We start from the raw sequence: 15244 nt of genomic DNA on the forward strand, positions 1-15244 counted from the left end.
ATTCCTCTCCGTTATCACATTTTATACACCCAGTATACCATTTATCCTAGTCCCCATTGGATTATTACTAGTCAGAATAATAATATAAGATATGTATAATGTAATTCTTCCTTCTTTTGCCATTTATGAGCATTGGGCTTCAATTCTGGATATCCACAACAATTACATTTTAGATATCAGTGAAATTCTTACTAGGAAAATTGGCAGTTGTAGCCAGGGGTGCAGATCTGATGTCATGTTCAAGATTCAAGATTCAAGAAGCTTTATTTATTTATCCCGAGGGAAATTATTGTGTAACAGTTTCAATACAAAGATGGGAAAGGATCCAAGTGACAATAAGCATAAAAACATAAATCAAATCAAAATAAAGCTAACATAAAATAAATCAAACAATAACTAAGTGTGACAGAGTGCAACAGACATTGTGGTTAAGCGTAGGTTTATACAATATACAACAATACGCAGCATGCAGTTTAGCAGCAGATTGAAATAAAGTAAACTAAAACAACAAACAAACTAAATAAGTGGTGAAAAGCGATAAGTGTTAAAAATGTAGCAGCATTTCATACTGAACTAAGTTACAGTAAAGCACAGTGAAGTGTAGCAGCAGTAAGTTACAGTACCACTAAATAAAGTGATGTAGTGGTGATATAAAGTGACAGTGAAGAGTAGCAGCCTTTCTTACTGAAGTAAGTGACAGTGACTTATATCACTGCTTACTTAACTGTGATATTAATAAATCATCATTTTAAGGGTCTCGGGCATGTAATGTCATATATACAGCGGCCGATATTTGCGTTTTTTAGGTGTATCGGTATCAGCTGATGCGGACTGCTGCATTCGCCGCTAGTTTTTTCCCCGGCATTATTTTTAGACAGGCTCCACAGGCAGCTCTGTTACTGGAGACGCCTTTTTTAAGTTTTATAAATGTTCCTTTTTAAAAAAAATTGAGACTCGTAACATTTTGTTTCATCATTGTGCAATTTTGTATCTGCTCCAAATATCGGCTCACGAAAAACAGCAGTCCATATCGGTCATGGCTAAGGCTGATGAAAAAAAGTTGGTATCGGCATCTGCCCTAAAAAAATCCACATCGGTCGATCCCTACTTCTCTCCAGCTACCCTTTCTCCCAGTGTATGGGACTACTTTATGCATGATTAATTTATATGAATGAATATCAAAATACAAAGCCCTTTTTTTAAAAGCCAGCTGAGAGCACCAGCGTCTGTGTGAGAAACTACCCATTCATTCCCATTGTAGTGCAGGAAACCAGAGAAGGAATGTGGAGTCGGATATATATTTGTCATTTTTTCCACCATTGCAATCATTGAAGAATGTGAAGTCGGAAAATATAAAACACATTTGTTCAATTTTGAATAATTGAGGGTATTTTTATCCAGAATGTTCATTCTAGATATCTAAAATGTAATTGTGTATATCTTGAATCGAAAGCCCAATACACATGAAAGACAGAAGTGACGTCATTAGTAGCCTACTAGTAAGAAAGACGTTGTAGATATCTGAAATGTTCTTTTTTTACCAGGAAGAATTGATTTACAGGTATCTGCAATACATAAAGTAGTCTATTAAATGTTAAAGCCGCTTGCCTTAGCTACAGTGCAGCAGTCAAGCTCAGTAGCTGGGTGCTCCCCGCTGCAACACAGTACCAGTCTGTGCAGCTGTGGGCGCTTTATTTATAAAAGTCTCTGTTCGCTGTCACCCCTCATTCCCTGCAGTCCTCTGCACGTGTGATGTGCTTACAAAGCTGCCAGTCCATATATGAGTCAGGAAAATGAGCCGCTGTAACTCATGCATGCAAAACCACAGCTGCCTTTAGAAATACAAATGTAACAGCCTACTATAGCAAATATATGATCTTCTATGAGGCCGGGACCGTTAGGATACATTCAGATTGAGTTTAAGACATTTAAAAAAAGAGGCGTGTGATAGAGAGACTTAATTATGAGAGGCCTGCTATCACACAGAGCATTGTATGTGCAGCACAGGTCAGTCAAGATACAAAGTTCAAACAACAATCTTTAGCTTGATAAGAGGAAACAAAAATGTGAGCATTCAGAAGACATGGCATTTCTCTCTCTTGACAATCCAACCCCGATGTAAGCCTATGTCTCAGTTTTTTGAATGCTGTACGTGTCTAAAGGTAGATGTTTTAGGTTAAACTATATATACACAGTCTATATTACAGCATTGATCAGAGAGCATAAATGATAAAGAAACACTTAAAAGAATACAGATGCCATAGTTGAAAACTATCCTCATACAACATAAAGATTTCTTTTTATATTCAGAAATAGGATGCAGTCGCCTAAAGTGATTAACTAAATATAAAGTGATAATAAAAAAATAATATATATAGCCTAGTTAATATATATCTGACTAAGTACCGCAGACACACTTGCTTTTATCAGATTGTGAAGTAATACCAAAAGGAATAGCGGTAATATTAAGAAGCTCCATTAGGTGTAAAAAAATGCACCATAATGATTAATTTAACACTTTACCTTTTCATTTTAAAGTCATAAGTGGAGCTCTGCATAAATAAAAGATGACCATCATACTACAATAAATAAACAACTGCCATAATTTACATGATTTAACAAATTCACTTAAGACAAAAAACGTAAATGTGAAGACTGTGGATACCAAATAGCACTATTGGAGGCTCAAAATGCTGCCATCTTCTGGTTTAAAAGAACTAACTATGTTATCTCTACTGTAGCTGATCAAAAATGTTGGGCACATCATTGCACTGTACCTCTAACACAAACAGAAATAAATGAAACTTATACAACTCCATCTAATTTGAATGTTTTAATGTCTGATTAATGTAATTGTTTAGTACCTCTAAGTGAGACCACACTGTAATGATTTGATACATAATTTAGCTGTCAAAAACAGATTTTATTCAACAATAACCCGTGAAAAACAACAAAGAATATGTGAAATTGGTTTTAGGCTTCACCCTTAAAGGTATAGCTATGCATTTATTTGCTTTGTGGCAGACATATGGATGAGATGATCAGTAACACTCCCATATGTATTGTTACCACAAAGACTGGGAGCAGATGTAAACCCCTTAATGCAACATTAGATCATAAGTTTATACAGTTTACATGGCGTCAAATCCACAAAGCCTTGAAGTCACAGCGTTATTAACAACAAACTTTGGCCGATTGTGACGTAATAGAATATGTTTGTCTTTCACTTTTTAGACTGTGACTCCACCAGAAACCTCTTTTTCAGTGTTAAGTCCAGCTTACTGCACAGTATACAGTGCCGAGAGATTTAGTATTCAGAATAGAGTGGATTCAATTTATTGAATCTCTCCTTCTGTCCATTTAGTGTTTCTACCAAGGAAGTTCAGACCCGTCCCAGTTGTACGCCTTGCCGGTCTTTTCGATATTCAGTGTGTCTATGATGCTCATCAGACAGTTTACAGAGTGTTCGGCACTGAACAACTTGTCTTTTGGTACGTTCCTGTGATACGGCCGGGAGAGGTCCGTGTTGACTGTTCCTGGATGCATGGACACGCACACCACCTGGAAAACCACACACATAGAAAAAAATACAGGCCATGGGTTTATTCTTATTTGTTTATGGTATCTTTGAAATAAAAATGTTAAAGCGACTATAAAGACACTCAAACTTACCTTTGGTCGACCGCGACCCAGCTCTATGGACAGATTCCTGGTTGCCATGTTGAGAGCTGCTTTAGACATTCTGTAGCTGTACCAACCACCTAGACCTGAGATAAGGAGGTGGAACACAAATGAATCATACCATACTACATTAGCACGCATTCATCACCATAGAGTAACCACCAGTAACACAATACCTACCATTGTCGCCAATGGATCCCACTTTGGCGGTGATGTTGACGATGATGCCGCTGTGCTGCTTCGCTTTCTCTGCAGGCTGTTGACCGAAACTACCTCCACCTTTCTGAAGGAGGGGGGCAAAATACTTGGCCATGACCAGGGGACCCACTGTGTTGGTCGTCAAGGTGGAAAGGATGCCCTGAAAAGGAAAATAAGTCAATCGATACAGATAGGTGGTTTAATCGAATTAAAGATGTGGTGGGTATTTGGTTGAGCTGAATGAATGTGTGTGAACGGGTTGGGGCACAGGGTGCAGGATAGTATGAGTAGATTGAGAGGAGATGATCTCCTTAATTCAATACAGAGATGACACCAAACTCAGAGCAATTTGGAAGTAGACTTCCATTTAAAAAACATGCAAACCTATTGGAAAATAAATGTAAAAGTGCAGAAATTAAGTGCAAAAAGAAATCTAATCTAATTTAACTTCTCACGAGGTAGGCTACCTAACTGGTTCTCAAACCGTGGTACTAGTTCCACTGGTGGTACTCAAGCTATCTCTGGTGGCACTTGAAGAAGGAAGGAAGGAAACATTAATTACTAATACTTACACTTTTAGGATCCTTGAAATGTAATTTAAAATAAGTTCATTGTTCCCTGTCATGTTTTTGTTTCTGAAGTTTCCAGCAATTTACCGAAAATCGCCCCTCTGCAACCCAAGCTGTGATAGGTAACCTACAGTGTCTCAGCTACATTTGAAGAATGCTTTAGGTAACTGGAAGGTAGGACATCAATGACACCTCTTAATACGTTTGATCAAATAGTTCAGTCATATAAATAGAGCCAAAATACAAGCTTAACTGTGATTGATAGATGGTCATCAGAGGTAAAATGATTGGTTTGAAAACACTGACACGTCAGTTCTAATGCTACTACCCCTTCATATGGCGTGGCTGTGGCTGAAGACAGTCAATAATAAATAATCTTCTGATTAGAATAAACCTCCCTGACCATAGCTGAATAGTGCAGGCCTATGCTGCTGTATTTTAATGTTGGTCTTAGTGGTGGGACTACAGAGAGCCTGATTCCACCGAGTTGGTATGTTATGTACAAAGTTGGAGAACCACTGGGCTGATTGACACTGCCTCCTGCCGTCCTCTGGGGTGTATTGTGAGTGAAGCAAGCAACTAATAGCAGGCAAATTTAACAGAAAAGTTTAAATGACCTTGGAAACTATGTCTTTGTGTACATTCATTGTATTTATACCAACTTTAAAGTCAGTTCATAGGTGTTCGTCAACGAAAAGGATGTGCCACCAAGTAACTGTACATTCACTAATAAGTAAGCTCCATTATAAATGAAAGACTTTGATAACAAGATTAGGAACAGGGGTTAAGTGACACAACAATGGCCCCTTTGGAAATAATTGTTGAGGATCCTCAGTGGTTACAAAACCTGACAGTTTACCTGACTCACTTGAATGTGATAATCTAAACTAACTGTGCAGCACATTAGGTAGACATGGGACAGACTCATACATCAGTGTTATTATAGTTTTCATAATAAGATCAGCTCAAACTGTACCTGAGCAGAAACCTCTCTCAGGCTGGTCTCCCCTTTTCCGGAGGGGTGAAGCATGGCCGAGGAGTTGACGATCAGATCCAGCCGACCGAAACTCTCCTTAACCCGATCCGCGGCTCCACGGATGTCCTCCTCCCGGTTCACGTCCAGCCTGAGGACCGTCAGTTTGCCCGGGTGTTGGCCGGCCAGGCCCCGCAGCTCGGCCGCTCCATCCGGGTTTCGACATGTCGCTATAACGGCTGCGGGAGTTTTACTTTTCAAGATATATTTACAGAATTCAAGCCCCAGTCCTCTGCTGGCCCCTTGAATGAGCGCCACGGGGGAAGCCATGACAGTCAAGTGACATAACAACACTGGAAGCCGGAGAGCGTGGATGTAGTAGTAATGCCTTCACGTCTACCCAAAACGTCGTAATTTCGAAACTTCAATAAAGATAGTAAATGATTGTGATGACAAGTAGCTTTTAAAATGCTTTTAAGCAACATTTATATTGTCTGTTTAGTGCAGTGCTGGAAATGTGCTTTGACATTGAAGTTTCATTTCAATTTTGTTTTTAAAAAATTGGAAAAAGTTAAGCTAACGAAGAGAACCTGAACGCAGCACGTTTCACAACAAGCAGAGTACGCCCTCTGTAGGTCATTAAGAAGACACTTACACAACTCTGCTTATGTGCTTTGGCCAGTTGTGGAGTAGTTCATACATACATATTTTATTTTTCCAAACTTTCACATCACATATTCGCTTATAATGAAAAAATAGATGGCGTTTATCATTGAAATGACTCGAAATTTAACACAAAAGCGGTTAAAACACCACTCCCCCCAGTCCAGTAGGGGGTGGTAGCTTTTAACAACCGCCAGTACGTAACCCGGTTGCCTAGTAACCAGTGGAAGTGTACCGTCAGCTAAGTTAGCTAGGGATCTGCTAACACATGGAAGAGTATGCCCCATAACAAACACACCTTTCTAAATGCCACCAAAACGGAAAGGACCTTTGCAGCTTATCCAGAGAGAAGTGGACGAAGTAGAAAAACAGGTGTGTTACAGAATGGCGCTTGTTTGCGTGTTTAAACTCCACAATGAATAGACAGCAGACGGTTGTTGCTGCAGTAACGTTAGCACTGACAGACCGCTTTACACATGAAGTCCTTTCGCAATAACAGTTTTGTATGTGGCATTGCACAGTTGTGTAATTAACCACATCAAAGTCTCATTTTTTCATCTGCTTAATGCCTCTTATTCCCATACGTTTATTTCAGTAGGCGATCTAAAGGTAAAAGTTGAAGTAAGAGCTATATGGTTAATGAAGTGTGTGGTGAATTTTCTATAATACACTTAGATGAATTATTATTATTTGTTTAATGGAGCGTTAAATGTCAAGAAGAAAAAATCAAGATTGGCTAGGAGCATAGGATATTTGATTCACACAAAACACTCCATTGTTTTGTTACCATCCAGAACATTTAACAGATCTGAGCTATGTTGTTGACAGCAGGTATAACAGCAAGTAACATATACAGATGCAATTCAGCCTCAACACATTGATGTCAGCCCCTCTGTATTCACTCGCGATTAATCTACTTATTCTATTCCAGGTTGACAGTCTGGTAAAGGATGTGCAGAGTGGGGATGGATCCACTGAAGAGGCATTTCGGAGGTAACAGTTTTGATAGAGCCACAGCAGTGATCCTGAACTACGTTTACTCACTGTAGCTCCAGTTAAGACTGGGACCAAAATCTAGACTAGCACTGAAACTATTGCATGGACATGCTGTTACTCTGCGTTTTCCCTACTTTTTCCCCATCACCCCATTATGATTTGTTGATTTGTCTTTTTCAAGTAATGCTTTGAGGTTTACTTATGGTCTAAATGTCCATTTACAAACAGATGTCAAGAACTGCAGATGTCTGCAGAGAAGACACAAAGGACACTGAGAAAACTGACGAAGGTTAGTAGTGAGGTTCTGTCTGTACATGTGCAAATTATTATTTTATTGTTTAATATCTTCTTTGTAATGAGAACGTGCAATGCAATTATTCCTCCAAATTGCAAGCAACCAATCAGCTTGATCTATATCACTTGTTTTATATCCTGAAAATTGACATTATTTATGTTCTCAAAATAATATACTCATGTTTTCTGAATGGAAATATCTCTGAGAGATCATTCCAATCATCATGGGACACCATTTAAAGCCTGACTGATGATTTTGTGTTAGTGCTGGCAGGTAGGTGATCTGTTCAATGACAGGAATATAACAAAATACAGCACCGTACGTCATTGATTCAATATAGATAAAATACATTTTTCAAATATAGTCAATTATTGCTGCATCGCTGAATATTGACTTGCCAAAATAAAAGCCTTGTGTAATATTCTGTTCTTTTAAAGTAGATTTGTCTAGTTTTCATGGTAATCTGTTGCTTAATTTTCCAGGCGGATGAGCTGGCTCCAGTGGGGAACTATGATGAGAGGAAGCAGGAAGAGGAGAGACGACTGCAGAACATCTTAGAGCGTGTTAACACACTCTCCCTGGAGCTTTCACCACCAGGACCCAGTACTGCTGCAGGGTCAGTGACAAACGTGATACAGTGCAATTTAACTTTGAAGCAGAGGGGTTTCTTTAGGTTATAGAAGGAAAAGAAAAACATTTTAAAGTATCTTTTCATGTTTTGATCCACAGTGATAGCACAAAGGCAGATAGCATGGAGGAAGATGACGATGAAGATGATGAGGAAGGCAGTTCTGATGATGATGATGATGATGATGATGATGCTGATGGCGATGAGATGCAAGCTGTGAAACCGCTCTCCCAGTCAGACCCTCACCCCATCTACACAGCCCTCAGTGATTTCAAAGGAGAACAGGAAGGAGATCTGTCTGTTCAGGTAAGAGACTACCTGTTTCAGCCTCCATATCAGCAACATGCAGGTGTCTATTTAACTGTTTAAAATAACTGACGCTATGGATTCCAGCATTATACCACTCCTCGTGCAGCTTTCTTGCATTTTTAAAAATTTACCCAGGTGAAAAATGACTCTTTCAGGTCAGGTATTTTGAGTTTTGAACCCTCCACCTAAACTCAGGCTCTTAAAGTGACCTATTTTTTTTTTTACATGCTGCATGTACTTGAATACTAAGGCTCAGTAGAAAATTCAAAGGGAGGATCTGAGGCTATATCAGTTACTAATAGAGGAGGGTGCTCTTGCCTCCTAAATCATATGTACACAGCCCTGTAGGTACATAAAGTGCGACAGAAAGGCCGACTGAGAGTAACAGTATGAAAGTATTCCCAACATGCTTATCAACTGTGCGCTTCTTCCATTTTAAGCAGAGAAAGACTGCTCGTTAGTAAGTGATGCATGAGTAATGTGAAGTTACATGACTTGTTTCCCTGCTGTTTTCAGAGGGGGGAGATATTGAGGGTTATCAAGATGACAGCAGATGGATGGTGGCTGGCTCAGAATGCCAAAGGCAACAGAGGAGTGGTTCCAAAAACCTACCTGAAGGTACACAAGCTGTGAAAAACATCTGCATCACATTAAACATTTTTGCGGTGTGCATTTTAAACGTAAGTAGCTGTAGTGTGTTACTGCAAACGGATGACATTTTTGATCCATGGTACTTCAAACCACTCACTTTTCAGATTGGCTCTGGCGTTGCTGATGATGAAGAAGATGATGAAAATGATGATGATGATGAAGACAATGAGGAAGAGTCAGAGGAGGATGAAGATCGAGATGGTGAAGAACTGGAAGATGGCCGAGAGAAGAAGAGGTTCTACATATTAACCTACTCTTTGTAGATGTAGTAGATTGAGTGTGGTGGCCAGATGTAAACTTGTCAGTGGTTCTGGCTACTGAAGTGGATGAGAGACTTTTCTGCATGACGAACACACATTCATTTTAAATCAGTTCAATTTGAGTTCCCATGTTCTTCAACAGAAGGTCTTCACATTCCAACTGGAGTACTGTCCGAAAGGCTTTGACTGAGGTAAATATCTACAATTACTGCTACTGGAACAGATGCTACTGTTAATCTTCGACAAATACTAAATCCACAATACGTGAATTGTGTACAATATAGTTAAAGTATACTGTGTATGGTTTCCACTGTGTGTGTGTGTGTGTGTGTTTGTGTAACAGATTGATGCCACAGATGTGCTCTCTGCCATGGGGGCTATACCTTCAGGATTCAGACCATCATCACTCAATAAACTGCTGGTGGAGGAAGGTCATTTAACACTCTCATAACAAGCACACACACTATTAAATCCACACTAAATAAGGTATGCCAAGGGTTGTGTAGTTTAAGAAGCACAAACAAAGTGACAGGGCTGCAGGTACTGATTGTAGCTGAATTCCATCACGCATTTATACCACAACCACTTCAACTATCAGTGCTGCCACTATTAGTACCAATACTTCTGTAGCTAATGAATAACATTTGATGAAATGTCAAAGCAGTAACCATTTGTGTCTTTATCTAGGTATAACATACAGAGGAAGTCACTATATTCAGCCTGAGCTCAGCCAATCTCAGCTCTCCTTTAGTGACCTCTTCCTGGATGCAGACACTGGCAGGGTAAGACTGTGTGCATGAGTGCGTGCGTGTGTGTACGTGCGTGTGTGTTTCCTAAGGCACCCTGTTATGAACATGCTTCCTTGACCAAAACCCTCTATATTTTTATTAACTTGTCAGTCTCCCGTTGTGTCTCGTAGGTTCGTGCTCGGCAGGTCAGGACTTGTGTTTGTTTCAGTTTATGGAGCTGCAGGATGATTCCTACACCTGGGGTCGGAGTTCAGGTCCTCAGCAGACACATCCGCCTCTGTGCCTTTGATGGAACTCAGGTGTGGTATTTCTGTGGGGCACTTTTCTGAAGTGTGGAAGCTATTACATAAATACTTAGCAGATAAAATCCATTTTCAGACCACTTTCACTAGATGTATAGCTGCATGTGAATTTCTCTCTGTCGCTGTGTTACATTAAGCCATCCGTCTCCTTTTATTTATTAGGAAGAGTCTTGTATCAGTCCCTTTTGCTTTGTTAGCTTACTCAACCTTTACCACATCCAAGACAACTCATATTAACTAGGTACACACTCACTCACTCACTCACTCACTTGTTCTCCCAGATGTTTTAAAATGAGGTGTACGTGTATTTCAGGTCTTGAGTAACATTCACACAGTGAGGGCAACCTACAACTCCAAGAGCCCCAAAACCTGGAGCTTCTCTCCGAGGGTACGTTTACAGCATTACGAACTTGGAATATCACTCTGCTGTTGGTTTTCTCTGTTGTCACTGTTGAAAAAAGTATTGACAACAGAAGAGCTCAAAACTAAACTTTAACATTTAATTTATTCCTGTGCTTAAGGCTGAATTTAAATCCGTTTGCTCCAGGTGGCAGGTATCCTACCCGCTCTCCTAGATGGAGAATCCTTCCTGCGCTGCAACTCTGCATCCCCTGACCTTGGTATCCTCTTTGAACTGGGGGTCACCTTTATACGCAATGTGAGAACAAAGAAACGCATGCAAATACAAGCGTGATAGTGGTGAGATGAAGTCTTGGAATCACAAAGGAAATGTGAAACTATTGAGATGTCTTTTGTTGTCATAAAAGACAAAAACAACTCAGTAACCGCTTCTACAAGTGGCCAGTTACTAACAAAGCAGATGAGTGATGGGGAAATAGCTGCGATGATCTTCTGTGTGTGTTTTAGTCCACAGGTGAGAGAGGGGACCTGAGCTGTGGCTGGGCCTTCCTGAAACTGACGGATGACACTGGAAATCCACTCCCCAACAGGTACACAGACGTGCAAATATATCACCAGTATATCCACAGCTGTAAAAATGAAACCCACCAAACCAACCTACTGTACGAGAGATGATAATACTTTAACATCTAATCTAATCTAACCTGTGTGTAGGACCTATGAGCTGCCAGTGAACGGTGGCACTCCCTATGAGAAGGATGTTGTAGTGGAGGCATCAGTCACCAGAGGATGTAAGAAGATACAGCAGAGCTCAACACTCGTGTGACAAAGTGCTTAAATGAAACCTCATGATTTGTTGGAATTAGATAATCAGATTTGCTAAGTAAATAAAGCGTACATAATAAAAACAGCATGTTTTCTCTCTTTCCCCCTCAGCTCCAGGTAGTGTTTTCCAGCAGATGCTTCAGGCAAGGCGACAGCCCAAACTTATTATAAAATTGAAATCACCTAACAGCCGGACCAGAACGCAGCTCAGGTGGGTTGATCAGCAAGAACAAATGACCACAGAGCTTGAACGCATGTAGTGAAATATCTGATCTAATTCTATAACAATAGCTGTGTACTAGATTTATTTGGAGACATTCGTGGCTCACCTCAGCCATAGGCATGTGGGTGCATATTTAATATATTGTATTTGTTAGTGACAAGTACGTTTTTCTCTTCAGTCTCCTTCCAGACACTCTGCTGCACTGTCTGAGCTGCGTCGACCTGCTCGCTCTGCACAGGCAGCTGCTCGCTGACGCACTACTGATGGACAGGCCCACCATGCAGAATGCAGGTAATATACGGCTTCAGTGCCTCTTATGCAAATAACAGATATTCATGATTCTCAGGAAGAACTCATATTGTCTCTCTGTTTCAGATCCGATATGCAGTCCTATACTTTCTACCTTTCCTGTGCTGTTGGACCAACCAGACCTGCTGGATGCTCTCAGGGTCAGTAGGGAGAGCTTCAAACTCCATTATTGATTCCAAAAAGTACTTTGCGTTTCCTCCAGAAACTCATCCTTGTCAAAGTGAGACAGTGATGAAAATCTTTCAGGTTTAAGAGCTTCTTAAACAACATTACATAATAATTGTGCATCATTTAAAATAAATGTAACAAATGTTTTCTTTCAGAGTGCCTGGCTGGATGCTGAGACCAACATGAGTAGAGCGCAGAAGGTTAGTGTGTGTGTGTGTGTGTGTGTGTGTGTGTGTGTGTGTGTGTGTGTGTGTGTGTGTGTGTGTGTGTGTGTGTGTGTGTGTGTGTGTGTGTGTGTGTGTGTGTGTGTGTGTGTGTGTGTGTGTGTGTGTGTGTGTGTGTGTGTGTGTGTGTGTGTGTGTGTGTGTGTGTGTGTAATACCAGTACAGGCCTGTAGAGTGTGCTGACAGTACGTGTAACTTGGTGACTTTTCTCTCCCAGGAAGTTTAAATGTGTTTGTGCATATAGTGCATAATGTCTCAGCAGGCTGCTGACCAGGTTTACGAATAAACATCTTCTCTGTGTGTTTGCAGAGAGACATGTCCTGTTTGAAGCAAGAGTTTGTTAAAGTCTACATGTCAACCGTCTATTTCCTCCTCCACTCACCCTTGCTGCCCTGTCATCGGTGGGCGGACCCGCCCTCAGAGGAGCAGCGGGCCAGAGTCACCTATGCCACCCTCGACGCTCTCAAACACACACAGCACACCAGCGGCCAATCAGGAGGCCCAGAGGTTTTTGTCGACCCCATGCATCAGCATCTCGCCTTCGATGTCACAGAGTTGACCTTTGACCTCCTCCGTGTGGCGCGGTAACAGTCACATCACATCACTTAGAGGGATGGTAGAGTTAGAAGCTGATTATGTTCAGTGTCAAATGAACTGATTCATTTGGTTGATTAAAAAGATTAATAACCCTTAAATATGCCATAAATTCATTTTGGAACATTTTTTAAAATGTGTAACTTAAAAGGATAAAGCTGGTAATATTGTATATTTTGTTACTCAATAAATGCGTTATATAAAAAATGTGGACTATTTTCAGCTGTGGCTTAATACACGGTTGGAGGCGCTGTGGTTCATAGCAGCAGCAGGGCCGTGTATTTGGGATCAACTCAAAATAAACTACAGTGTTCACGTTCATTGTGCTAAAGAAACATGTAACCCAATGCAACAGTGTGGCTCATTGATGTGTTTGTACAACAATGGAGCTCTACGGCACGGAGGAACCAATGATATCAGCCTTTGGATACACAAACAATACTTGTTAATAGGATCAATTCATTGTTGGTTTTTGGTCTTCCATTGGGATTTGTTGCCTCTACTCTGCAACATAAACAAAGTGGTCTCAGTTTTGAATAGATATGAAATAAAAGCAAACGTGGACGATGCCAGCATTATCACTAAAGATCCTTCTTTAGTTCACTCTGCTCCTCTTAAAGTAAACACTAAAACAGTTTACAGTAATAATGGAGAGGAACTTTTTACTGGCCAAACGTATTTATACAATCATAGAACCAATAGTGACATTATAAGCATGTTTTGATACTGCTATTTATTACCATTTATTTTCTATTTCTTAATAAACATTCTATTAAAATTGGTCTTTTACTGTATTTGTGAAGCAGCAGTTTTTTCCAACTCTGTCATTTGACTGGTCACTGAGCTGCTCCATTCATCTCCACCCCTTAGTTCAACATTAGTGTGAGTTTGTGTGTGTGTGTGTCTGTGTGTGTGTAGTGTTGAGTTACAGGGTATAAGAACATTGTTCAGAGTTAATAATTGGTGTGCTGACGTCTGTTTATAGCCTGGTATAAAAGAACAAGAGCAGTGAGAGGTTGGATCAGTCTGTGCACGGACAGGTTCAGATTATCCATCAGTTTGTGGTTTCACATCTGAAGTTTCATTTACTATTAGTATGAATCATAACAGTGATACGACAGCTCAACAGGTAACCACATTTGAGACCCATCATCACATCTAAACTGTTAGCGTTACATAAATGTGTAATTAGCATCAACAGCCGACATTTTTAAAAGGCATTCAGGTTACTTAATCCTTCATAATAATTGGAATGACAGACTAAAAATGTTAAAGTCTATTTATGATCTCTTTATGAATAATAATTGACTTGGCCAAAAGGTCCTCACGCTTCTGAAAAGACCTCAAGACGTCCTGAACTCAAGTCCTCTTCTGTGCACAAACACAAACACATTGAGCCTTTCTTTGGTGTGTTTGCTGGTGGATTATATTATTGCATATCCTGTATTTCCACATTCCAGCGCTATGACCATGGTGATGGTACCTGTGGCGACCGATGCATTGTTTGGTGTTGGTAAAAAACTGGGTTACCATCAGGGTAACTGAATATCTAAAGGCAGCAATAAAAAAACGAGGTGATGATGACTCTTTGACGAACACAGGCGGTAGTATTCGCTTTAAACATAGAAACTGATTGATTGTCAACCTACCGTGCATTACACAATAAATTACTCTTGCAATTTCTCTTTTGCTTCTCACTGCTCCTCAGCTTTGTCTGTAAAACACCTAAAATATTATTTAGTTCTGTGAAAACTTGGCCTGTGGCTTTGCTGCTTGGTAGTTTCTTGAGAACCGCTCATTCAAACAACTTCACGGTCAAGATCGACCTACAAGTTCTGAGCAATACACCTGCCATGACATAGTTGCATCACACACCTGAATCGCGGCTACCCCAAAGTCAGAAACACCGCTGAAATACACTCTGGTTCACAGGGAAATAACACCTAAAGCAGGCCATTAGGCAAGGTAGGAGACTACCTTCGGGCCCCAAATAAAAGGGGCTTTATTAAAGCTTTCTCATGCTGTTTAGAGACAAAAGATATTGAATTATGTATCTGTTCTAATATGCAACTGAACTATATACTAATATATGAAACCAGAGTCGAACACAGGCAGCTGTGGCAAGGGATCAGTCTTTAGCTCTACCAGTTGAGCTAGACAGCACCCACACATTTAGGTAAACTTGAGGGCATTGTGTGGTTTCACTCTTCATGTTTAGTAAAAATTTTAATGCAGGACTTTTACTGTTAAGTATAAATAGTTTGATA

At 40.2% G+C, this 15244-nt stretch overlaps 2 protein-coding genes across 2 annotated transcripts; one reads left to right on the forward strand and one right to left on the reverse strand.

The window, feature by feature from the left end:
• Positions 1-3369: 3369 nt before the first annotated feature.
• On the reverse strand, positions 3370-5751 carry LOC310954049 (C-signal; the record flags this gene model as incomplete). The annotated part of the gene is made up of 4 exons (XM_083923345.1): positions 3370-3561; positions 3673-3767; positions 3862-4039; positions 5425-5751. 4 exons carry the CDS (start codon positions 5749-5751, stop codon positions 3370-3372), a joined length of 792 nt encoding a protein of 263 aa, XP_083779471.1.
• A 639-nt stretch (positions 5752-6390) lies between these two features.
• Positions 6391-12971, forward strand: nphp1 (nephronophthisis 1; the record flags this gene model as incomplete). The annotated part of the gene is made up of 20 exons (XM_083922470.1): positions 6391-6456; positions 7016-7077; positions 7309-7369; positions 7858-7991; positions 8105-8309; positions 8829-8930; positions 9068-9198; positions 9366-9414; positions 9567-9654; positions 9911-10005; positions 10143-10271; positions 10588-10662; positions 10822-10932; positions 11142-11224; positions 11349-11425; positions 11571-11670; positions 11861-11973; positions 12058-12131; positions 12315-12359; positions 12693-12971. The coding sequence occupies 20 exons, from the start codon at positions 6391-6393 to the stop codon at positions 12969-12971; spliced, it is 2079 nt and encodes a 692-aa protein (XP_083778596.1).
• Positions 12972-15244: the final 2273 nt, after the last annotated feature.

Source organism: Echiichthys vipera (genome assembly GCF_963691815.1).
Source record: "Echiichthys vipera genome assembly, chromosome: 11".
Taxonomy (NCBI): Eukaryota; Metazoa; Chordata; class Actinopteri; order Perciformes; family Trachinidae; genus Echiichthys; species Echiichthys vipera.